General features: G+C 42.2%; 2 protein-coding genes across 3 annotated transcripts in view; both read left to right on the top strand.

The window, feature by feature from the left end:
* Positions 1 to 13,114, top strand: part of LOC101794833 (uncharacterized) — a 228,103-nt gene extending 214,989 nt beyond the window's left edge. For both annotated transcript variants that reach the window (XM_072030618.1, XM_072030619.1), the window contains exons 58-65: positions 1,226 to 1,297; positions 3,041 to 3,076; positions 3,331 to 3,375; positions 3,679 to 3,858; positions 6,047 to 6,113; positions 7,549 to 7,731; positions 8,581 to 8,658; positions 9,155 to 13,114. In XM_072030618.1, coding sequence (XP_071886719.1) covers positions 1,226 to 1,297; positions 3,041 to 3,076; positions 3,331 to 3,375; positions 3,679 to 3,858; positions 6,047 to 6,113; positions 7,549 to 7,731; positions 8,581 to 8,658; positions 9,155 to 9,342 — 849 coding nt within the window. In that variant the 3' untranslated portion in view covers positions 9,343 to 13,114. The remainder of the gene's footprint in view (positions 1 to 1,225; positions 1,298 to 3,040; positions 3,077 to 3,330; positions 3,376 to 3,678; positions 3,859 to 6,046; positions 6,114 to 7,548; positions 7,732 to 8,580; positions 8,659 to 9,154) is intronic.
* Positions 13,115 to 15,095: 1,981 nt separating this feature from the next.
* On the top strand, positions 15,096 to 21,746 carry LOC140000595 (uncharacterized). The gene has a single exon (XM_072030620.1). The coding sequence runs from the start codon at positions 16,598 to 16,600 to the stop codon at positions 17,591 to 17,593; it is 996 nt and encodes a 331-aa protein (XP_071886721.1). The 5' UTR covers positions 15,096 to 16,597; the 3' UTR covers positions 17,594 to 21,746.
* Positions 21,747 to 23,281: the final 1,535 nt, after the last annotated feature.

The following is a 23,281-nucleotide window of genomic DNA, read 5'->3' as shown; positions in this document are numbered from 1 at the left end:
AAAAGGATAAAGTCAGATGGATGAGAAAGGGGAAACAATGACAGTGTTGGTCAGCAGAACAGACAGTCATCTCATCAGTATCTTTCTCTGTCATGAAAATGAATTCTCTCTCCTTCACAAAGGTAATTATGAGAAGTGTTTCCTTGTGCTGTACACTACTCCATTTATTTTCAGCCTTGTCTGGAAATGCACCCATTTCCTTTGCAATTTGGTGTGACAAGCCAATATTTCTGTTTGAAGAAAAGGAGAAGAGAGAAAGATGATTGTGACAATCAGGGTTTCTTTTCCACCTTATGAACTACTTCACCATCGCTGATTTATATCACAAGGACATTGGGCAACACCTGCCAGGAGCCTTCTCCTTTTGCATCTGCTGTTTGACAGTGCCCATGCTGCTCTACGGTGTTCATGCCTATATATTATATTGAGACCCAACCCCTAGAAACTCTAGACTTTTCTCTTTTGTGCAACATTAGCAATGCTTCAAATTGCTGCATACTCAACAGCCACGTGCTTTGTGCCCGTTTGATTTGTTGGCATTCACTTGACAAAAAAACGAGCTTAAAATAAAGGCAGGTTTCATTCTAAGAAGAAAAAAAGGTTACATTCTGAATTAGAAGGTGGCAAATAAAGTTCTGAAAAAAAAGGTTAAAAAAAAAAAAGAATTAAAAAAAAAAAGTATATGTGAAATGGATCTGTTTCCTGAACTGACATTTAAGCTGCCCTGATCTGTAAGAAAATGGGACAGTTTGGCAGAACATCACAAGAGATAAATAAAAGGCGGACGTTTTTTAAATTGAACCTGAAAATAAGAGCAAAGGAGAAGCTCAGTAGCTGTTGTCTGTTAATTGTATTCTCAGATTTGAGCTATATGACCATCTGCACTGCTTCCCTGTTGTTGTGCATCGCGGCATTTCATCGGCTGCAACGACAACTTAGAAACCATGCAGCACCAGAAGTAGCTGCTGAACATACCTCCTGTCACTTCCATAATTGTCACTTTCTTTTCATCCTTTCACAGGGACCCCACACAGCTTATTAATAATGCAGACCTGGTATCTGCAATCTGCTCTTCTAAATGACTTTGTTCTTCCTTTCCTTGTCAGTTTTAGGAGCCCTGCTGCTACGCTGAAATTTGCATATTCCAATGTATCTGTAAGTGCATGCTCTGGAAAAGAGATGGTGGAGAAAGGGCTGCTAGTGTCTCTCTCATTTCTGTCCAAAGGGTCCTAAAGGAAATAAAGGAGAGAACGGCAGCCCAGGACTCCCTGGCTTCATAGGACCCCGAGGACCACCTGTAAGTATGTCTGGGGATGGATTAGAGCCACTAATTACCTGCTTTTAGATGTTGGGCAGATGAAGGTGGGACATAGTTATCTTTAATTAGGTAGAAATCATAGGCAGGAGATCTCACAGAACCAGAAGCCATATGCTCTACTTCCAAAGGAAACTGGTCTGCAAAGGCTGGCGTTATTTTTATGGGCAAATGATTGTAATCTCATTTAATGAACTGGTATTTTTCAGTCAGCCCTGGTAATGTGCACATTAATTGAGATGGTTCAACAGTCTTCTCGGTATGTGTATGGAGTTATTTGAGTTACCCAGTCTATGTCTCTGCATGAACTCCAGAAGGGCTAAATCCAGAAATTTTAAGTGCAGATAGTAATATGGTTATTCTTGATATTTGCTGCTCCCAGGAAAATTCCTTTGTTACCTGCAACAGAGGCAAACTGCAATCAAAACATGTAGACATCTCCCAAATTGATTTAAAATAATATTCACATGAAAATATCACAGCTTTGAAATCCAGTGTCTTTAGCCCTTCCAAGGCAAGCAAAATAAGTTACTACATTCCACTAGAAGGGTAGAAAAGGTGAATGTTAGGTAAATATTTTCATTTCTAACTCTAGTGTGACAAAATGAGATTTTAATTGTTTTTATGTGAATCTAGAATTTCTTCCTTTTTTATTTTTTTAATGATCGGTAAGGGAGTTTTGTGATGAAAAGAGAAGAAAAATATTTCTCTGGAAAATTCATTTAAGGCAGCAAACACAGTGGCCATTTAAAGCAGAAGTGGCCCTAAGGAATACTCAAGTGGGTCTGATGCTGCCTGATTTGGAGCTGATGTGATCACACATCTGTGATTAGTTGCATTGCTCATGCATATGGAGACGTATGCTAGCAAAGTGGAAGTTACTCTGGGTATTGCCAGGTTATGGAAAAATACCATCTGCATACACACATTACAGATATGATCACATGTGTGAGTTGTAAATGGATTGTAAAGATGAATCCATCTACTCATGATGTGGGAATGTGGGCAGAATTTTAGCAACCTGTAGTTTAATGTTTGCTTTGTTTCCATCAGTGCGCTCCAGGACTGCAGTGATTTTTTTTTTTTTTTTCTGCAACGCAAAGATTGTACTGCTTTATTATCACATTCTAAATGTAGAGTATAGAAAAAAAATCCTGATGGGGTGCTTATTTAAATTGAGTTTATTTGATACAGTTCTAAAATGTGGGCAAGCTTTCAAGCTAGAATTTGTTTTATAACTGACTCTCTATCCATTATCTCAGCTTCTGTGATACAAGATGATACCTCTCATTACCAAATATGCATCCCTTACATCTTTAGACAGTTATGCCTATAACATTGGAAGTGCTTAAGCTAAACCAGTGCAAGTTAAAGGGTAGGAAGCTTTGTGAAACATCTGTAAGAAAAAGAAATAGAACTTACTGAAAGCGGAAATGCGTTTTCAATAAAATATCTCTCCTGATCTCAGCTGGTTCTGTAGATGTGCTTTCCTTTTATTTACAAACAGTTACATGGTATATAGCTTTACTAAAAATCCTTTCTCAATAGGATGTGCTTTTCCAGGAATGACCTATAGCAGTAGGCTGACAATAAATAGTCCAAACCCACTACTGTGTGGTAGAAAACTTGTGCTTTAGACAGAAAGTGAGACTCTTGGTTAATAGGTAGGGTTGGTCTTCCAAGTCCTTGAAGTACAGTCATAAATCCACTCTCTCTACTTCTCAGGGAGATCCAGGAGAAAAAGGCCCTCCAGGAAAAGAGGTAAGTTAAACTCCTGGTTGTTTCAGTGCTAGCGTCTCAGAAAAAAACATCGAGGATGCCACCTGGTTTGCAGCAAACTCATTTTTTTCTTGATTTGTTGATATTTGAGAGCAAACAGAGAGCTCTCACGGATCTGTGGGACCAACAGGGAAATGTATTTTCCCCAGGTTGCAAGAATCATTGTGAATGCATACGTTTTATTACTTACTGTTATTATGGATAGCTCTTTCATGCTCACCTTTATTTTGTTGCAGGGTGCACCAGGGAAACCAGGTGAAATTGGCTCCAAAGGAGACAGAGTAGGTTGGAGAGTATTATTAGTTATTTCATTACACTGAAATAAAAACAGCTATTTTGAGGTAGGGGCCAGGGTAAGGGGTCATTTAAGAGTGAAGTGTGGCCTGTGGAGATCTGCTATGCTTCCCCTTTCCTCCCAGCCCTCTCTTTAATCATTCAGCGTCAGTAATAATTTGTGGATCATTTGTAATGCACCAGATGTTGTATTCAGTAACTTTGCCAGCTCAGCTGTTTGTGTTTTGCTGTGCTTGGAACTCAGAAGTTTGCCTTTTATTTCGTGGTGGTAATGTCATTTTTGTGCTTAGGGAGACCCTGGCATCAAAGGCGAAAAAGGCCCTCAAGGAGAAAAGGGCCCTCCAGGTGAACCTGGGATACCTGGTCATAAAGGTCATCCAGGACTGATGGGTCCCCATGGGCCACCAGGAGACACGGGGCAGATTGGACCTCCTGGTCCCCCAGGACAGCCAGGATTTCCAGGACCAAGGGTAAGGCTGCCGGATAAGGGCTTTGTATGGTAATTTTACTGCCACAGTACAATCAGAAAAGCTCCTACGGTAAGGCTGACAGAAATCTGAGCAAGGATATGTTACAATGGGGAGGCAGCATTTTTATCTCTTATCTCTTCATACATAAAAATCATAACTGTAAGATATTGTAGAGATTTGGTGTGGGGGTGTTGGATTGGACTTCAAGAGAGCTGAGCAATTCAGACCCATAGCCAAAGCCAGTCTCTGACTCCTTATAACTCTAAAAGCCTAATCAGGTCATGAGACTATGTCCATGGGTACCTGGAGTCTGAAAAAGCTTCTTCCTATATGGGTGTTAACGCATAGCATTTCATGTAGAGTTCTTATGCCTTCCTCTGCTACTGGTTGTTATGAGAGACAAAACACTAAGCCGCAGAAAGGTCACTGCTCTATTCCTGGAAATCCTGTAGTCAGCTCATCAGAATTCATGAAATCCCATTTTCATTTAATACATAAATATATATATATATTTTTTTCTCTTTCTAACGGGAAACAATCTAGCTATTGAGAGTGCCTGAGGGTAATGTATGTAGAAGAATGGAAACAACTACTGACACTAATGAAGCTGCTATGCCCATCCTGAGGATGAATTTGAGACTACCTCGGGGGGAATAAACAGTAAAGTAATCTGTAATGTAAAGGCTGGGTAAATTTTAGACAAAGCATTTTTTTCATGTCTCAACAGCACAGAGAGATTTGATGATATCCAGTGATGATTATGGAGACTTAATGCAACTAATAGGGTTAAAACTTCAAAAGATAATATGTAAGCCTTCTAATTATGTACCACAACCATGTTTACTTATTGGGATCATTCACTAAGAGCCGTCACAAATAGTTAGTAGTAATGACTTTTTTTTTTTCTTTGTCACCAACAAACACATCTCTTTCTCATGCAAAATTTACATTGTGAAGGAGGCAGCAAGTGGACCAACTCCATACCTATCAGCATTTATTTCAGTTAAAATTGAAATGTTTGTTAGCTACTTAATAAAATCTACATTTATTAATGAGTAATTTCTGGTTCAAAAGACCTCATTAAGTTTGTGTAAACAGACAGCACAGTCCTTATATGTTAAAAGGATAAGTCTGGGTGAAAAACAACACTTTTGTGTGAATAGTTTCATTCACAGAAGAATGCCATTTTTAGGCTGATCAGAAATGTTTTCAAAATTGTCACAAATTGAAAGAAAAATTTCAACCAAAAAATGAAATATTTTTCAAGTGAAACATATCACTTTACAAATTATAAAGAAAAATATTTAATCTTTTGTGCTCAAAATGGTTTATCTTTAAAATACAGCTAAAATTATTCTTCTGAGTTTGTGAAATATGGAAATATAAGCATCTAGTTACCCTAAAACCATTATTTTATTGTCTTGGAAAGCCTCAGCCAAAAATATTCTCCTTCTAGTCTACCAAAAATGATTTCATCAGTTTTTCAGTTGGACACCCAGTGTTGTTGTTTACACAGCTTTGAGTTTTAATGGGTATTACAGCTGTTTAACAGCACTGTCACACAAAGGAGCTGAGAGAGGGAATAAAAGATGCTGTCCCTTGGAGGCTGTGCAAGGAACTGAGTCCAGGCAGCCCCATCTTTCTGTCTCCCTTCAGCGGCCTGGAATCAGGCAAAAGCTTGTGCATGTTTGGAAGAATGAGCATCGTGTGTGTGAATTGGCTTCTGTTCTGCTGAGATAAGGCCTGTCAGCAGGCGATGTATCCAGCATCAGCGCATATACCAAGTCCAGAGACTCTCCTTAACTACTCTGGAGGCACACATACTTCTCTCTGCAAGGAAATGTGCAGAGCTGAGGAAGCAGGTAAGGTGTCCACCATGGCCTAGTGGAGCAGAGGAAGTCTCCTGATTCAATTTCTATTACTTCCCCTGTTAGTGTATAGGAGGGAGATTTTATCTAGGAAGGAAATGAGGAAAGGGAGCAACTGTGTCCTCTGATCAGGCTCCCTGCTTACACCTTGACAGCCAGGTGGGAACTGTGGATGTTCTGAGTCCCTTTATGTTCTTCTTCCAGGCAGTAACTGCAGCCCTGCACTAGGTGAAGAAATGCAACCCTCTAAGCCTTTCATCAAAAGTTTCCCCTGGCTGTGATTAGTATGTCTTATTATTACTGTGATTATTACTCCCTAGGGGGAACCTCCATCTCTAGAGACTTTGAGAAGACTCATCCAAGAGGAATTAGCTAAGCAGCTAGATGGTAAGTAATCAGCTCTGAGAAGCCAACAGATAGATCTGAGTGTATCAAACGCACTTCCCATAGCTGCAGTGCTATAACTGGCACCTGAACCTCTTCTGCTTTTGGAAGGTGATGTTGCAACAAGCCTGCCTGGAAGGCAGGTATGTGTAAAATGAAACGTGCTGAGCAAACTTTACCATTCCCCAGGCTTGATGTTCCCAGCAGCATTGCAGGGGCTTTTCTCCCCTCTTCAGCCTAAGGACATTGCCTGTGCTAATCACATTGTGGCTTTTGCTCCCAACACAGCTTTGTTTTAGAATCATTCCTGCAGATGCCTGGGCTCAGATGGTAGGGAATAAAGAAGATACAAATTAGAACAGATTCATTCGGGGCCTTGGAAGTGAAAGTAAGCAGAGTAGAAGCCCACAGAGGGACTGTGGGCCCTGGTAAACTTGCTTTGAAGTTCCAGCTGGAGGAGAAATGTTCTTGATTTCTGGTTGTGACACTCATTACCCACCAGTATGAGGAGAGGGTGCAGGGTGAATCTAGGCTGCTGTTTCTCTCAAAATATATGAATTGCAGACCACTACTGACAGTGAACTGCAGAGCTGTAGCACTTCTCCTCACACAGCTCTTGGAGCAGCTGAAACATATCCATGGGAATTTTCCTCCACTCCAGAGATCGTGGTGAAATGAGGTGATTTATTTGAAGGAGTTTATTTACATGCTCTCAGACTTCGATTTCCACTGCAGCCTAAAAGCAGTCAAGATTTTGCGTCATTGAAGTCAACATAGAAAACCCTTTTCCCTTCATTCTGTAGGATGTTTTTGTGATGCTAAGTATGTCTTAAGAGCCCTCAAGGCTGCTTAGGGTTTGAATCTGGAAGCCACAAGCAATGTGCCTGCATGGAAATCAGAGAACATGCTGACACAGGGAGCTGCCTTAGTCACAGTTTCTGACTTCACAGGCAGAGATGGGTACATTGGCTTTCACTCCACATGTATTACAGCCCAGAACAAGAAAAGAAAGCTTTCTCCCTACAGAGCAGCCATGTAGCATCTCACTGGGTAGCAGAATCAATGCAGAAGCAATGCTCTTCTTTTCAGATCAGCAATGATCACAGTTCTACAGAAGTCCACCAACTGTACAATTAAATGAAATGATATTTCAGATCCCTGGTGCACAAGGAACAGAGAGAAGTGTTTAGGATTCAGCATGATATTCAGGAGAGGTTTGAAGCTATGGAGAAAATAAGGCTCAAATCATCTAGAAAGGTCCAGTGAGGCATCGACATTACTGACAGGGGAGGATTATGTGGGGATAACAAATAGATGGCCCTAAAAATTTGATCTGTGACAACACATGGACTTTACTGGACCACTGTTTCTGGCTCTCCATGTCTTGGAGCACTGACCTTCTGGTCTAACAAACCCATTCATTCCACTCTCTTCACAGCAAAGTTAGCCTATCTCTTGGCTCAGATACAGCCTGCACATGTAAAAGCATCCCATGGCAGACCAGGACCTCCTGGTCCCCCTGGGAAAGAAGGACTACCAGGAAGACCCGGCCCTCCGGGAGAGCCTGGCCGGCCTGGACAGACTGGGTCTGAAGGGCTACCTGGCCCCATTGGCCCCAAAGGTGAGCAAACCTTGATACGTTTGGGAATTCCAATAAAGGGATGTGTCCACCGTGCGCTCTTCAGAGTAGGCACTGGGTAGCAGGAGTATATTTGAGGTGGTGAGTGACAAGCAGCTCTGGTGAAGAGCTAGGAAATGATAGGACATCGATAGGACAAGTAATGGTTTTAAATAGGACAAGGAGTAATTTTTTTAAACTAAAAAAGAGCAGATTTTGATTACTTTTAGGAAGAAATTCTTTACTCAGAGGGTGGTAAGGCACTGGCACAGGTTGCCCAGAGAAGCTGTGAATGCCCGTGGATGCTGTGGATGTTCATGCTTCGAATTGGTTAAACTGTTTCCCTAAGAGTCGTATTTTCTGAAAGCCTTTTATTTATTTATTTTTAAATACAGTCATCCCATAACTTGCCAGATATTTGAGTATCCTCCAATTTTCTAGTGTCTGAGTTTGTATCATGGTCTTACTTTGCCTTGGGCAGACTTACTGAGATGTTGCAGTGATACAAGCAGTAAGTCGGACTTGCTTAACAACTTTGGTATTCACCTCTCCTGTTAGTAGCCTCTAAGTGGCACTTAGAAGTCATGTTAGAAGCAGGCTCAGTCTTTTAAAGCAGATTTTGTGAATGTGATCAGCAACTTAAGAGTGTGTGTTCTACCTCTGATCAGAATTGGAGCGGTTCGGGTCTTCATTTCTCCTTATGCCCCATCTCAGAGAAGTGACCATAAATAGGAACTGCTTATTAGCAAATATGTTGGCATCAGTGTGGATGGAAGACCTGTGGTAGTATTATTTACATCTGCAGGTAATGCTTACAAATTTATTGTTGTTGTTTTTTTCCCCTCTCTACAGGAGAAAGAGGAGCAAAGGGTGAGAAAGGAGATACTGGCATTGGCCAACGAGGTGAAATAGGTCCTCCAGGAATTCCAGGTATGTTTATTCAGAAAGCCCCACAAAACATATCACTCAGAACAGTCACGAAGACAAGGGCTCTTCAACATTAGATAAACTATCAAGATAACATAAATAACAGCATACACAATTTCTGTAGCCAGTGGCCCAAAGGGAAGAAACCTAACACTAGCATCACATCTGGCCACTTTTCAACATCTGTCCACTTTTCATTTTTTTCAACAACCCATGTTGTTGAAGAATAATAATGTGGAAACTCTACTATATGGAAACTACAACGTGGAAACTCTACATATGTGAAAGCATAGTAGAGTTGTGCATACAGGGTGGAAATCTTGCATTCAGAGGATCCATGTTTGCCATAACCTTGTAGATAAGTGCCAGCCAGACCCAAAATTGTAGAGGCTGATGCCTGCATCCCATGTGGGAGCACCGCACTCTCCTGTGATGTTGCACTGCTGAGTATGGTACCCTAAGGGTGCCACTCACCAAGGGCATTGTGTTTTTATTTTAGGCCTCCCAGGGGAGCCTGGCTATGCCAAAGATGGGATGCCAGGACCACCTGGCCCTCAAGGTGAAGCTGGGGTGCCCGGTCTCATGGGCCCACAGGGACCTCCAGGAGCCAATGGACAGTGTGACCCCACTCAGTGCGCTTACTATGCAAGCCTGGCTGCCAGACCCGCCAATGTCAAAGGGCCCTAGCATGCAGGGAGCATCCCCAGACTTGTTTTTAAAACTTGAATTCATCAAGCCTGCCAAGAGCTCTCGGATGTCTTCAACTGTGTTTCTTTCATGGGAGGCCTTCTAAAGCCAACAAATGCTGCCGGTCGGTCAGATTATTTTTATTAATTATTATTATTATTATTATCTTTGATGTGATATGTGAATTTGTTCTTGTTTTCTCTAACACCAGGGCATATTAAAACATTAAAAATAAGTGTTTTTTTCTCTTTTGAAGAACATACAACATTGATGCATTGTGTAGCTGTTTATGCAAAACCATTCAGATTTTTTTTTTTTATGATGTTAATTCTTTCCAAAGCTTTACCTTTCACCTTTGAAACTGAAATCAAATCCTGCACTGTGCAGCCAGGGCATTAACTGTGAGACTCAGTCTGACTGCATGATTATTGGTGCTAGCTGCCATCCACATGGAGAGGAGGAGGGCAAGACATCTTACCCATGCCAAAGCTGGGTAAGATGTCTCCAATACACTCATCTCACAGTGGACAGACACTTACGGACAGGCAATGTGTTCCTTGGAAGCTTATCTTCCTTCTGCCAGGGAGATGCCTCTGCAAAAAAGCCGTGATGCTGTCTTCCATCAGCTCAGGGTTGCCAAATCTGCTTTTCATTGTCAGTGCACACATAATTCCCTACCACTGCGTCACCCAATAAATTTGCCAGTGAAGCACAGAACATCTGATATTAAAAATCTCAGGAAGCCAAGCGCAACCCAACTTCACTGCTTTGAATGATCCACCATGACAATAAGTTGGCAGGGTTGTGTCTTAGAAGGCAGGTGAGAGATTACAGGCTGGTCTAGGAGAGTGTTGATCTCTAATGAAAAGGTCAGATCAAATTGGTATTCAGAAACCCAGAGAAAACTGTGTTTGAGTGAAAGCCAAAACTCAGACATGGGTCCTTTTTCCTTATCAGCTCATTTTTAAAATCATAAATAAACAGATAATAAAGAAGGGAAAGAGTCTGAGAATGCCTTTATAATTGGTCACTTTTGGTCTAACCCTTTGAGACTTGCCCATACACAATGGTGTGGATCTGAATGATGAACTCAGATATGTACCAGCAAAGGAGCTGCATTTCCAAAAGTCCTCTGCACAAAGCACTTTGTACTGAGGGATCAGAGTAATGAACCTGATACAGGCACTAAGTGCTGAATCTGTTTAGAAATCTCATCAGGTCTTTTGCAGACAGAAATGCAGGCCCCCTGACCTGGCGTGTTCTCCACATGGCACAGTGCTTCCAAGCTGGCTAAGCCAACCAGAAACCACAGCTGTCTACAACCCTCACAGAATCAGACACTGGCTAAAGCCCAGAGCTAGCTATTTGCCAGACTTGGAGTCTCTTCCTTACCCAGCAGCAGATAAAATTTGCCTCTGCTTTACTGAAAAATGAAATTAAATAGCATGTTCACTGCCAGGGTTAAACAAAGTCTTTCCCTTGTAGATCTCAGTGGTGATATTTTTGCTATTTCCTATGCAAATAATCTCTTTGATTTGATTTTACTGTATTTCTCACTATGGAAAGACCAATCAAAGTGAAAATATCATGAAGTGAAAAGCTCGCTGCTTTTTAGTAACTCTCAATAGTATATGTTGCTGTACTGCATCTTAAGCCAGCTCACTATATTTCAGTATTAGGCAAGCATTTTGATCACATCATATTTAACATCATTATTTTTCCTAGTCCAGTTTTCACCCCTCCAGTGGGGATGTACAACAGGCTTCCTACTCGAGAGATACCTCCCAATATAGCACCAGCCATCATTTTGAATAAATATGACAATGAACAGGTTTTATGGAGGTCATGCATGTTAACTCTGCCATATTAATGTGACATTTAGTTCCTGTCCTGGTGGTAACTCGTCAGACTCTGTATCGTATATGTTTATATGTGCCATGCATGGCATAGACTTCAGTACATTCAAACATACCATGTGAAGGCTAAATACATAATGATATTCTGTTAAGCAAATGTCAGGGTCTTTCACACTTCCAAGACTGTATAATTAGATCAAGGAGATCTTGGTGTTTTGTTTCTTTGTGGGTTTGTTTGTTTGTTTTTGCTTTATATTTGTTTTCTTTTGTTGTTTTGTTTCAGTTTTGTTTTGTTTTGTTTCTTGTTTGTTTGTTTTGGGGGGCTGTTTTTTTTCAGATAACTTTTTTCATCTGTAAGTCTTTTAGCGTCATTGCCAGGAGTCTGTGTTAGCAAAAGTGAGGCACACCTGCACCTTCAATAGCAATTAGAAGAACTGCATGGGCTAGTCACAGACTAGAGCTGTGCGATTTCTCCACCCTGAAAAAGGGACCCAGCCTAACTTCCTTTGCTCTATCATATTCCCTACTTTGTGGTTGTCTGTTCAGTCCATTCCCAGAGACAGCCTTGCTTTTGTACTCTAAATGTAGTGGATGCCATTTCCATGCTTCTTCTTAAACCTCGTTGTCTCTCCAGCCAGTTAAATGGCATTTACCAAGCACAATCTGTTGGTAGTGAGGAGCATGAGATACATGCTGTAGACCCAGATTAGCCACGCAGGTGCTATGGGTGTAGACATCAAAGGGAGGTTTCTGTAGCTGCTGCTCCTCCAGAAGCAAGTCCTGTGTGACTGTGCCTAAAGTCAACTGAAAATATATAAATAAACAAACAAATAAATAAGATAAATGTCTGTGCAGGATTCCTGCCCTACAGACTCAAGCAGAAAAAGCTGCACCAGTTTTTGCCTCAGTCTGCTTGTGGGTATTTGCAGTCTTTGGAAAGGTGGCCTGAGATTTCATTCCAAATTAAATCTGCCATCTGGGCGGACAGTTAAATGCCTGAGTACAGCCCTGGGCATGGTCAGAAGCTGCCCTCCAAAAAATGCAGATGCCTGTGTGCCTGAGCAGGTGTCTGTGTGTGCAGGAAGGTGACAGGCAGGCATGTTTTGTCTGTCCAACACTTTGCAAGGCAGCCTTGGATGCACGAGGTGGCTGACAGGGAGGAGATGGTGCTTGTGGCTGCTCCCCTAACCACTCCTGAACAAGATGGGGATGTGGCTTTTGCCTCTCAGTGTTCCTGGCTCTGAAACAAAGTGTTTGGTACATCACAGCAGAGTCCATTCAGTAAGTCTGAGACTGAAATCCAAGGATCCACTTTTATTACTGTTGGATTTCTTTTGGCTGGCCCTGTGGTAAGAGAGAACGTACTGTTAAAATTACACTGTCTGTCTCCCTAATGCATTTTCTACATATTATAAAGGTGCTAATGCTACGTGCATTTTTTTTGATGTTACTGGGAGTTTTTCTTTTTTAAAATAAACATGTAAATTATTGCAATTATAGCAAACAGACCATTATTCCATTACATATTTTGCCTGTCAAGTAAATAATTTAAAGTTTAAAACAAAAACAAAAAACTACTCATTTGGGGAAAATAATTTTGCATGTTACATTATTTAACAATTTTTACTTGCATTCTAAACTGCTTTTAATTAGCTTCTTCTTGAAGCTCTAGCAAGGAATGTACTGTTTTCTTCTTCACTGTCTTTGGAGAGGCTTCTCTCATGACAGCCTTCTGATGCTGCTTTCTTGAGCTGTCCTTTTCACACCTCTTCTTGTTAATATGGGATAATTAAACTGTCTAAGGTTGAACTCCGTTCCACATGTTTATTTGGAAATGTGTAATCAAAGCAAGACTACACTGCCCAGGACAAAAACAAATGTGTGTGTTTTTCCAGAGATGCAATAAAAATTCTGCAGCAGCTAAGCCCAAGGTCTTTACTCTGAGTGCAAAACCATCTGGGAGATAAACACAGCTTTCAAATTATGAACAATTAAAAAAAATAGCATTCACTGATGGTTTAGTCTTTTAAAGTGGAAACTTTCCAAGCTTTGCCCTGCTTCAGTCTGTGTTTTGGCAGCTTCTGGAGTAGGACTTGATGCCTATGCATGGCTGGGTACCACAAGGGATGTCCTAGATCTGCAGTAGGCATCCCTGAGGGAGATTACGGAGCACCTCAAATGATGTGAGATACTTATATCTAGGTACCTGAATCCCATACTCCATCTTTCACAGTGAGATTCAGAATCAGGCTGCAGCACCTGCATTTTGATGTCTTCAATGTGAGAGGGTGATTTAGCCCACCCTAAAGTAGTCAGCTGAAGCAGTCTGAGTTGTGTTGCCTGGATTAACAAGGTGTTCATGAAAGAAGAGTTTCTGACAGGTATTTATCCTCTACCTTTCCTGACTCATATTTCCACTGAGCTGGTGTGGTGATAGCTGTTACAGGTGATGAGGTGTTGGGTGCTATGGGAATGACTGTCGAGCATCTCAGGGGGAGTGAGACATGGTTATGGCATGAACCTGTATTGTCCTTTTGCCAGCAAAAAAAACAGGAAAAAAATCCTTTAAATATCTGCAGACATCCACTACCACCTATTTCATTCTCTGTGAGATCAGATCAGTTCTGCTGAGCATGAAGTCTGCTGCTTTGTGGCAGGGTACAAGAACAGAACCAGCAGTGGGGGTAAAATCAGGCTCTTGCCCTGATCTGCAGCCCTACACAGGGTTGAGCATCCAGCAGAGACCATCAGGGGTCTTTGGTGTGGTCCCCCCAGAGCCAGCTCTGCTAGGGAAGTCTTTACATCAGGCACACAACTGCCTCCTACATCCCAAGCATGGTACTTTTCATAGAGTTATCAGAGTCTGGGCTTTCATTTCAACACCTTGTAACTAGTGAGGTTGAATTAAGAAAAGCCTGCTTAGCTTCATTGTTTTGTTTATACCTAGAAGTCACAACCAGATTTTTGTGTTCTGACTTGTGAAATGGAAACAACCAGTTGGAAAAGCCTGAAAAGAGTATGAACAGGAGACTGTGCTTGTCTGAGTTGCATTACAAAGCAGATTTGTAGGCTAATGTCTGAATTTCTCATGTACCTTGATTCAAGACTCTGCAATATTGTCATTAAAGTTAGTCTAAATTAAAAATGAAAATAATATGCTGAGTCTCTGAGGGGGATCATATGTTGATAATATGGGCTTCTTGTTATTTTATTTTTGGATCATGAACTGTATGGAGAAAGCACAAGGGAACAATTTGACTGAGGGACATTAATCATACACTGACATTCCTGATGAGACAGCATAGGAGGAAGGATGTCCTGCAAGATGAAGCAGAAAAGAACCTGGCACCTTGGTAAAGGAATGCCCAGGGTCAGACCCCTGGAGGAAAAAGTGCAGTAGGGAGAACAGTGCCCAGCATCAGAAAAACCTCTCTCTAAGCTTTGGCTCAGCATGAGGTTCTGTCTGAAAGTCTCGGGTTTTGATGTGGAGAGAGAAATCTGTTTAAGCAGAAGGCAGCATGTACAGCAATTCAGTTTATTTCACAGGACAGACAAAGCAAATATATAAAAACCATTTTTTTCCTGTAGTAATGGGGATGGCTTTTGTTCAAGTCTGAAATGACTCTCATTGCAGTAAATTCTTCAGCAGTTTTTTGATGGGAGTCTTATTTTTATGGTTAATTGTAAAGTCTGTCATTTCTAGTCAGCAACTTTCCCTTAACTTTCCCTTGAAAGTGAAAAAAAAATCTCACTTTTCTTTGGCTGCTCTATTCATCTCTGATATATTAATATATTTCCAAGTTATTATACACAGTCTTACTTATGAACAACTATTAGACTCTGTTGAATCTTTTTTTAATGTAAAATGTCCACCCCTTCTTGATGAAGCTGCTAGAACCTTCATGCTATAACCTTCATGGGGCGTTGGACCCAATGATCTTTCGAGGTCCCTTCTAACCCCTTCAATTCTGTGATTCTGTGATTCAGATCCCATTGACATTAACAGTGACCCTAATGAAAAGGGTAACCATTCTGTGTCCCCAGGATCTGCTCACACCATTGTTCACCAAGTTGTGATAGTCCCAGCTCAGCAGCTTGCATGGTCCCCATCAGGAAGCCATTGCCATCCTCGGAGTTTATGATGCAAAAGGAGCCCCATAGCACTGATGGATACCAGGGAGGAGGTAGTTTTCTCTTACAGATGAATCAGAATGAAATTCAGAGCTTGATTTCAATAGAGTTAGGGTATTTGCACTCAGTCCAAGTTGAGGATAACAGTCAGTATGCAACAGCTCTTAAAGTCTGTATCTGAGGGCAAAATCCAATAGAAAACAGAAGAACCTAAAGTCTAAGTTCAGAAATGGTATTGGTATTCACCTATAATCCCCAAATCCTCTAGTCAGCATCTTCTGGCTGGCTAGCAGGCTCCCAACACTCTCCACACATCTGTGCAAGCTGGTGTTGGGAGACAGATTCCCTGCAAACTCAGCACCATCCAGGGCTAAGGACAACGGATCTGGAGTGGGGAATAGGAACCCATGTGTTCACTGTCCACAAGACCTGACCTGGTAGACCTGTTCACACTGCACTTACAACACGTCTTCTGCCTTTAATACTCAGTGGGAGATTGTGGAGACCCCTCTCCTTGAAAAGCATCTGACATGGTCGTTCCAAGCATTTTTTAGCTGAAAGCCTTAAGGATTAGAGGATGAAATAAAAGAGGTAGCTTTCTCAGCCTGAGGCTTCAAACCCACAATTGTCTCCTTGTGGGAAAATGCCCTGCTCTCTGTGTTGCATGCTGTGCTGAGTGACTTAGGATAAACCTGGTATTTTTCACCTATTACAAAACCATGCAGGAAGGAATAAAAAAAAAATATGTTTTTAAATATGCCAGAATAAGTGCAGCACAAGAAAGACCCTATCTCTGTGGTGCAGAGGTTCATGTGCTCAGCAGGAGAGAGGATGACTTCCAGATTTCAAAATTGATGCTTTTTTGTGTTTGGTTAATGTTAAAGGCAAAAGCTGTCCTGGAGGGCAGGGCTTGTTCCTGACTGCCATCTCCTAAGCCACCAGCTATGAGTCTGTCTCCTTGTCCCATTTACCATGTGCTTTATCTACCCAGCCTTGCTGCTTCCATTGCAATCCCCTGGGAATGGCCAATGTAAATTCTTCAGACAAGCATCTTAGGTGCGCCCACCAGGACAGCGCTACAAACAAAAAATGCTTTGAACCAAACTGCTGACAAGCACAGGCACAGCACTGCTGTTTCACTTTCTAAGCACCAGCAGACACTTGCCACCAGCTGAAAGCACTGAGAGGAAATATTCGCGGCCCAGGAACTGGGTTTTGTGTACGCTGCAGTGCCAGGAGGGAAACACCTGACCGAGCAAGAAGGGCAAATGTTTGCTCAGTGGGACGTCTCTGAGCAACCCAAACACTCCGCATGTGTGTTGTTACGTGCCTGGCAGAGAGGTAAGCTGACAGAGGGCCTTGATCGACTGAGAACCTCAGCAGTTGCCCGTGGTGCATGCAACAAATTGTCTGTCACCCTCCTGGGCTTAGTTCGGCCAGCTACATTTCTTTCTGGTGGAAGAATGAACGCAGATGCCTCCTTCAGATGTGCCCCTACGGGTCCTGACCCACTGTGGAGGTACCTTACAGAGCACGACCCAAAGTACGAAGGGAAGAAGAAACTGAAGATCTCCGGCAGAGAGCTGGCAGCGGTTCCTGAGCAGGTCTTCGGCCTGGACCAGCTGCAGGTCCTGGAGATGAGCCCAGAACGGGAGAGCTGCCTGAGGCACCGCCTGGAGCTGCTCCCCCGAGACATCAGCCGCCTGAAGAACCTCACCCTCCTTTACATGGACTCCAACAACCTGAAGGCCATTCCTGCCGAAATCGGCTCTCTGAGGCACTTGGAGAGGCTCACCCTGAGCAACAACCGCCTGAGCTCCCTGCCCCCTGAAATGGCGGCGCTTCAGAGGCTGCGAAGCCTCCACCTGGCCAACAACAGCCTGACTGAACTGCCTGCCCCTCTCTGCCAGCTAAGGGGCCTCACCTTTCTGGACCTGAGTGACAACAAAATCCGCACAATCCCCTCCAGCATCCGGCATCTGGAGAAACTGGAAACGCTGCTGTTGCTCTTCAACTCCCTGGAGAGCCTGCCTGAGGATATCTGTGTTTTAAGGAACCTGCACACGTTGTGGCTGGGAAACAACTGTTTACGGGCCCTTCCAGCAAGCTTTGGGGAGTTGGTGAACCTGGACTGGGGATGCAATTACTGCTCGTGCAATTTTGAGGGGAATCCACTGGAATGTCCTCCCCCTGAGATCTGCAGCAGAGGCCCTGAAGAGATCAGAGATTATTTCTTGTCGCTTCATAGGACGCAGAGAGAATAGACAACTGGTGCCAGTCCTCCTGAGGTGACTGAGGTGGAATTATGCTCTGCAAATAATCTGCACAGGAGAAATGTGTTTCAGGTGGAAAAGTCTGGTGAAATCACTCTGTGGAGCTTCAAAGCTTCCTCTCTGCTGTACCGTGATTTCTCTGGCAGTCTGTTTTTTGACACGAGTACTGAGTGATGGTCTATACCTTTCAAAGATTATTTCAGGGACAGCTATAATCTTTTTAGTTTTTATAGTTGTATAGATCTATCTCAGGAAATGTTGTAGCCATAAATTCAATCTGAGAAAATAAAAAGTATCTAGGCTGAGAGTATAGAGCACCTCGTGGCTGTAAATGGCAATAATGCATAGTTTTCACGCTGGTCAGTGCTTGAGACTGGACTTGCATTAGGTGCAGGCTGAGATTTGTGGAAGTGTTTAAGACTGTACAGACACATGGATTTGGATTTTCTTGAGGTGGCTCAGAATCTCATTGCTTTCATTGGCATTTTGCAGTTTTGCATCCAACACAAATATAGAATCAGCTCAGGGTTCTGTCTAGCTCTTGATAGAAGCAACCTGTATCCAGGTCCCACAAGGTACCATGCAAGTGATATCTCAAGGCTGGGAAAGTGTTGCGAGATATGAAAAGAGAGATATTAAAATATGAGTATGCAAACTTCCTGCAAGGGAACACTTCTGAAAATTCCTCTTTATAATCATAAAAGGCTTCATCAGTGTTACATTATGGAAATTTGCTGAGACTCCTTTCTGTTTCATTCTGCTCTCCCTTCCCTCAGTCTCTCATCAGCATTTTCTTCCCACCTCTCCTTAGCTTTGCTCTTGTTGGGTGTTTTCTCTGTGGCTGTTGCCTCTGACATTATCTTCCTGTTTCATTATTTCCTCCTGAAAAGCCTCTCACTTCCTTATAAATGCTTTTCTTTGCCCTCTTTCCCCTTTGTTTTCTGTTTCTCATTTGGCTGGTGTACAGAAAGCTGCAGCTTTGTATCTTTCCTGGAAAGGAAAAGGGCTAAGTCAGGTCTGCTGGGATCTGAACCCGTGCTTTCAGGGATCATGGAGAAAAGGAGAGATAGTGTTTGAGACACTGATACATGGACCATTAAATCTATTGTTTGGTCATTTTCTTCTCCTCGTAGCAAAGATCAGCACAAAGAGAACAGGAGACCTGAACAGATGCTGAAGTTGTATTGGGTAACAAAACACAATGCCAGATATTCTTGGCATGAAATGATTTGTACATTGCTCTGACACTGGGTCTGCCTCTTACCTCTGTGAAACTTTTAAGCCAGACATCACCTTTTGGTGATTTACTAATAAGATTTAGTATAGGACTAGTATATCAGATAGCAATGAAGCAATGCATGGAAAAAAAAGGGCACGCAGTAATGACACACCAGCTTGTTTAGGGCATTACATAATGGCAATATCAGCAGCGGAGCGTAAATAAAAACAAGGTTATTCAACTGTTCTGGAACAAATGTGGGTCTGAAATTGTAGTAAGAGTGGTCTTTTTTAGAGGCCCATGTCTGACACACTGAATTCTTCCAGGGCAACATCTTTAGCCATATGGTAAGAGGGACAATTTGTCGTGTCCTTTGTCAAACCATTCAGATCCTGGCTTGCTGTTTTTTTTTTTTTTTTTTTCTGCACTGCACAGAGTTTGAGCTTGAGGATCCATTTCCAATTTTTGCAGCCTTTCCCTTCAGCTTCTGGACCAGTGATTCCCAAATGGCAAGCTGACTTCAGCTTCTTTGGGGAGTTTACAGCATCACACAGCATTTGCTTTTGTATTTGGCCAACATGTTTTCAAACATTAGAGGGTCCTGCAAGTTTCACATTGAGGAGTCAAACTCCTTTCAAGGCTATTCTGAGCTTAGTTCAACCAGTCCCTCTCCAAAATAAATAAATAAAATAGTTCTGAAACATGAAGCATGATTGCATCCATATGACTGTCATTCCTGGGAATAAATGGAGCTAAGAAGGGGGTTTAAGGTTTAAAAGAAAACGTAATAATTAATAAGCAATGTCAATACCTTTGCTTTAGTTCTCCAATTTCAATTTATGGGGATCTAGAGAAATTCTCTGAAATCAATGCAAGGGAGGGCACTTTGCCCTTACCATCATGGTGCTTGTGCAGACTTAATATATTGTTTGGCAAGAAGAAATTCTCTCCCTGTATCATGCTTCGTCCTGGTTGCTTCCAAAATCTCACTTCCCAAAGTGGAAACCCCAACAGTGCATAAGTGTTGTTGTATTCTAGCATCTGTGTTAGTGGCTTAGTTACACAGAGCAATAACTAGATCTTGGTGTTGTCATTAAGAAGGTATTAAAATCTAATCTCAAACTGCTTATCCTGTATTTGTTGTACTATCTGTATTGTTGCTAAGCACTCTCATTTGCCTGTGCTCATTAAAACTTCAAACATTAGTATCAGAGAACAGCAAACTGCTAGGTTATAAGCCCCTGATGAAAAGGCCTAGAGATAGCCCCAAATTCTGGGGGGACACTGTTAAAGCTGACATTCAGCACTGATGGGAGTTGTGCGTGCATTTCCCTTCATCCCACGCTGTACTGCAAACAGACTGGTGCAGAAGAGTGTTGTCCCCTGGAATTGCATAGTACTTTCAATTGAAAACTTTGAACTCTTTCAGCAGAACAGTAATGAAATATAAAAGCAGTAAGTGAAGAAAAAAGCTCCAAATAGGATTCCAGAAGAATTATATATATAAGGGCAGAGGGCTCTTTAATTTAACATACAAATGCATAACACTTCACAGGCTGGTAGCTCCAGCCAGACAAGTTCAGACTACAGATAAGCTGCATATTTTTAATGCTGGAGAGTTCACCTGAGGATATGGCAGATTCTCCACCAACTGAAGTCTGTAAAACCCACAGTCTAGCTCACCTGAAGGTGTGATGGTAACACTCCACCTTATTTTATGCAAAATGAAGGTTACAAAGACTTCTTCTGTCTTTGAAAGTATATGGCTAGAATTTATGGCTGCCATAAATCTAAAATAAATAAATCCCATGCCTCAGCATGAACTTCAGCTTCTTAATTTTCAATGGCTAAGAGCAATACTGGAAAAATTGAAGGTCACCAAGCCAGGAGTGCTGACCAGAGGGCTCTTGTGTTTGGTGCTGGAGTCTCCGAGGTGGTAAAACAAAACAGAATAGGCAGTTTCTGTTCTCCTTCAGCCACAGATTTCCAGAAGCAAAAACAGAAGACTGGTTCTGAATTCCTTTAGAGGGGAGTTTAGCACCCTCTGGTTTTCCAAGTCTTTGGAAAGTCGTGTGGTTGATCAATCAATTACATATTAGTAGGCAGCAAAGGAAACACAACTTTGCAGATCCCAGAAGACAAAACACACTTCAAGTAATGTCCTACACACAATACAAATGCATTTGGTGTCTGAAAGAACGGTGCCAGTTTCCGAACATGTAGTTGTTGGGGATCTGTTCTCAGATGTTTTTCACAAATTCTCTAGACCAGCAGGGTATCTGCTGAAAAGGCCATCGTCACTGACGCAGTTCCTCCTAGCTGGACCTACCCCACTGCCACTCACCATCCTGCCTTCCTCCGTGCTCTGTTGCCTCATCTCAGAACTTGTCAGCCCAAGTTCAGAAAAGATTTTTCTGGAGATTCAGCACTGAGTCAGTACAAGAGGTTCAGGTCTGACATGAACCCATGGGGTCTATGGGTTTAATTATGCTTGATTGCATACAATCAATCACTGTCGGAGGCATCAGATTCAACTGAAGATGGTTCCTTGCACTTGGGCAATGGTATCACAGGAGAAAAAAAAAGCAATCTGTCATAAGCAAGTGCCTTATCTTTCAGCACATCAAATTGCAATAAAAGCTTAAATATCATCTCTAATGGAGATCACTCTAAACCGTTCAAAGAAAAGTTTTTAACTCCTCAGAGTGTTCTGCCCATAAGCCAAGAAACAGGTAGTAAATGGTGCCACAAGAAATACCACATCCAAACTGTGGATTTTGTGTGCGTGTGTGTGTTAGAGATCTCAGCGGTTGTCAAGAAGACTTATTTTTCTGCCACCCTAGGGAAACTGTAAAACATGCTGCCTTTCTCCTTGCACGCAAACAAACTTTTCCTGAACGGTTTGGGCAGCAAGAAAATAGCAAGTGCGGAAGAGACTGATGCAACAAGCAAAGCCCAGATGGAGCAGCCCACACTGAGGCTTTGTGCTGAAACTCTCTGGGTTTCGTCAGGCTGAAACATTTGAGAGATTCAGCATGGAGCTCACTGCAGCTGACTCCCAAAGTGGTCTCACACCCAGTCATTTGGTGCATGAACTTTATGAGGGCTTGCATTCAGAAGGATGCAATGACACTCGCATTGAAGGTATCAGCGCAGTTACAGTCAGGCCATTAGCACAATGTTGTTTTCAAGAGGAATCTTTCCATTACTTTGCACATGTCACTGTTGAAAAGTTCAAATTCTTCTGTAAGTCAAGCATATTCGTGTTCATTTCCCAGAAACTAATTGTTTTATTCCTGTTTGCAAAATCCTTTTACGTACATGAAGCTTATTGAAGAGCTTCTTTTGAGGCTTGTTGAAATTAAACAGACACCAAGTCTGTCAGTCTTACTGTTCCAACCACGTTTTCTGCATCTCTGATGCTATCTATCTTTATGGAGATGTCACATTCAAAACTGAATGCAATATGGTGTCTGAAGTTTTTCCAGTGCCAAGCTGAAGGACTACTGCATGTCTTGAAAGTTACTCCATGTTTGTTCACCCTGCTTTGGTGGTGATTTGCCTTTTTTTCAACAAGAGCATGACACGATTCAGCTTGCGATCCGCTGTGATACCATGCTTCACTATGGCACTGCTATTAAGCAATTTTGATATTGGTGTATAAGTTTTTTAACCTTGTGTTCTGGTTTTAGTTGGGATAGAGTTAATTTTCTTCCTAGAAGCTGGTCTGATGCTATGTTCTGGATGCAGAATGAGAATAACACTGATAACACACTGATGTTTTAGTTGTCGCAGAGCAGTGCTCACACAGAGCCAAGGACCTTCCAGCTTCTCATGCTGCCCTGTCAGTGAGGGGCTGGGGGTGAAAAAGAGATGGGAGGGGAGAGAACCAGGACATCTGGCCCAGGGATATCCCATGCCACAATGCATCATGCTGAGCAATTAATATGGGGTGGCTGGCCAGGGTAGGGTGGACCACTGCTCAGGGATGGGATAGGCATCATTCAGCAGGTCATGAGCAATTACATTGTGCATCACTTGCTTTGTTTGTTCTTTATTAAAGCTTTTACCTATTTTTTTTTTTCCAATTCTACCCCCCATCCCATGGTTTGGGAAGTGAGCAAAGAGCTGTGTGGTGCTCAGCTGCCCGACAGGTTAAACCATAATACCTTGCACTTGCCCCTGCTGAAATGCAGCCTTCTACACACCAGACAGGTTATGCAATTTTTCAAGATCATTCTGAATTCGAATCCTGTCCTCTTATACTTACAATGCCTCTGAGCTTTATGCCACCTGAAAATTTAATAACTGTACTCTCTTTCCATCATCTAATTCATTAATGAAAACACATACCAGAATCAGATCCAGAATAGATTTGGCTGAGCTCCACTTTCTACATCCTTCCACTCTGACAAAGCACCACTGATACCCTCTCCAATACGTTATCAAACCAGCTTTGC

This window comes from Anas platyrhynchos, chromosome W (assembly GCF_047663525.1).
Source record: "Anas platyrhynchos isolate ZD024472 breed Pekin duck chromosome W, IASCAAS_PekinDuck_T2T, whole genome shotgun sequence".
In the NCBI taxonomy this organism is placed as follows: Eukaryota; Metazoa; Chordata; class Aves; order Anseriformes; family Anatidae; genus Anas; species Anas platyrhynchos.
Note: the sequence above shows the minus strand (reverse complement) of the source record. Positions and strands in the feature narration are given on the sequence as shown.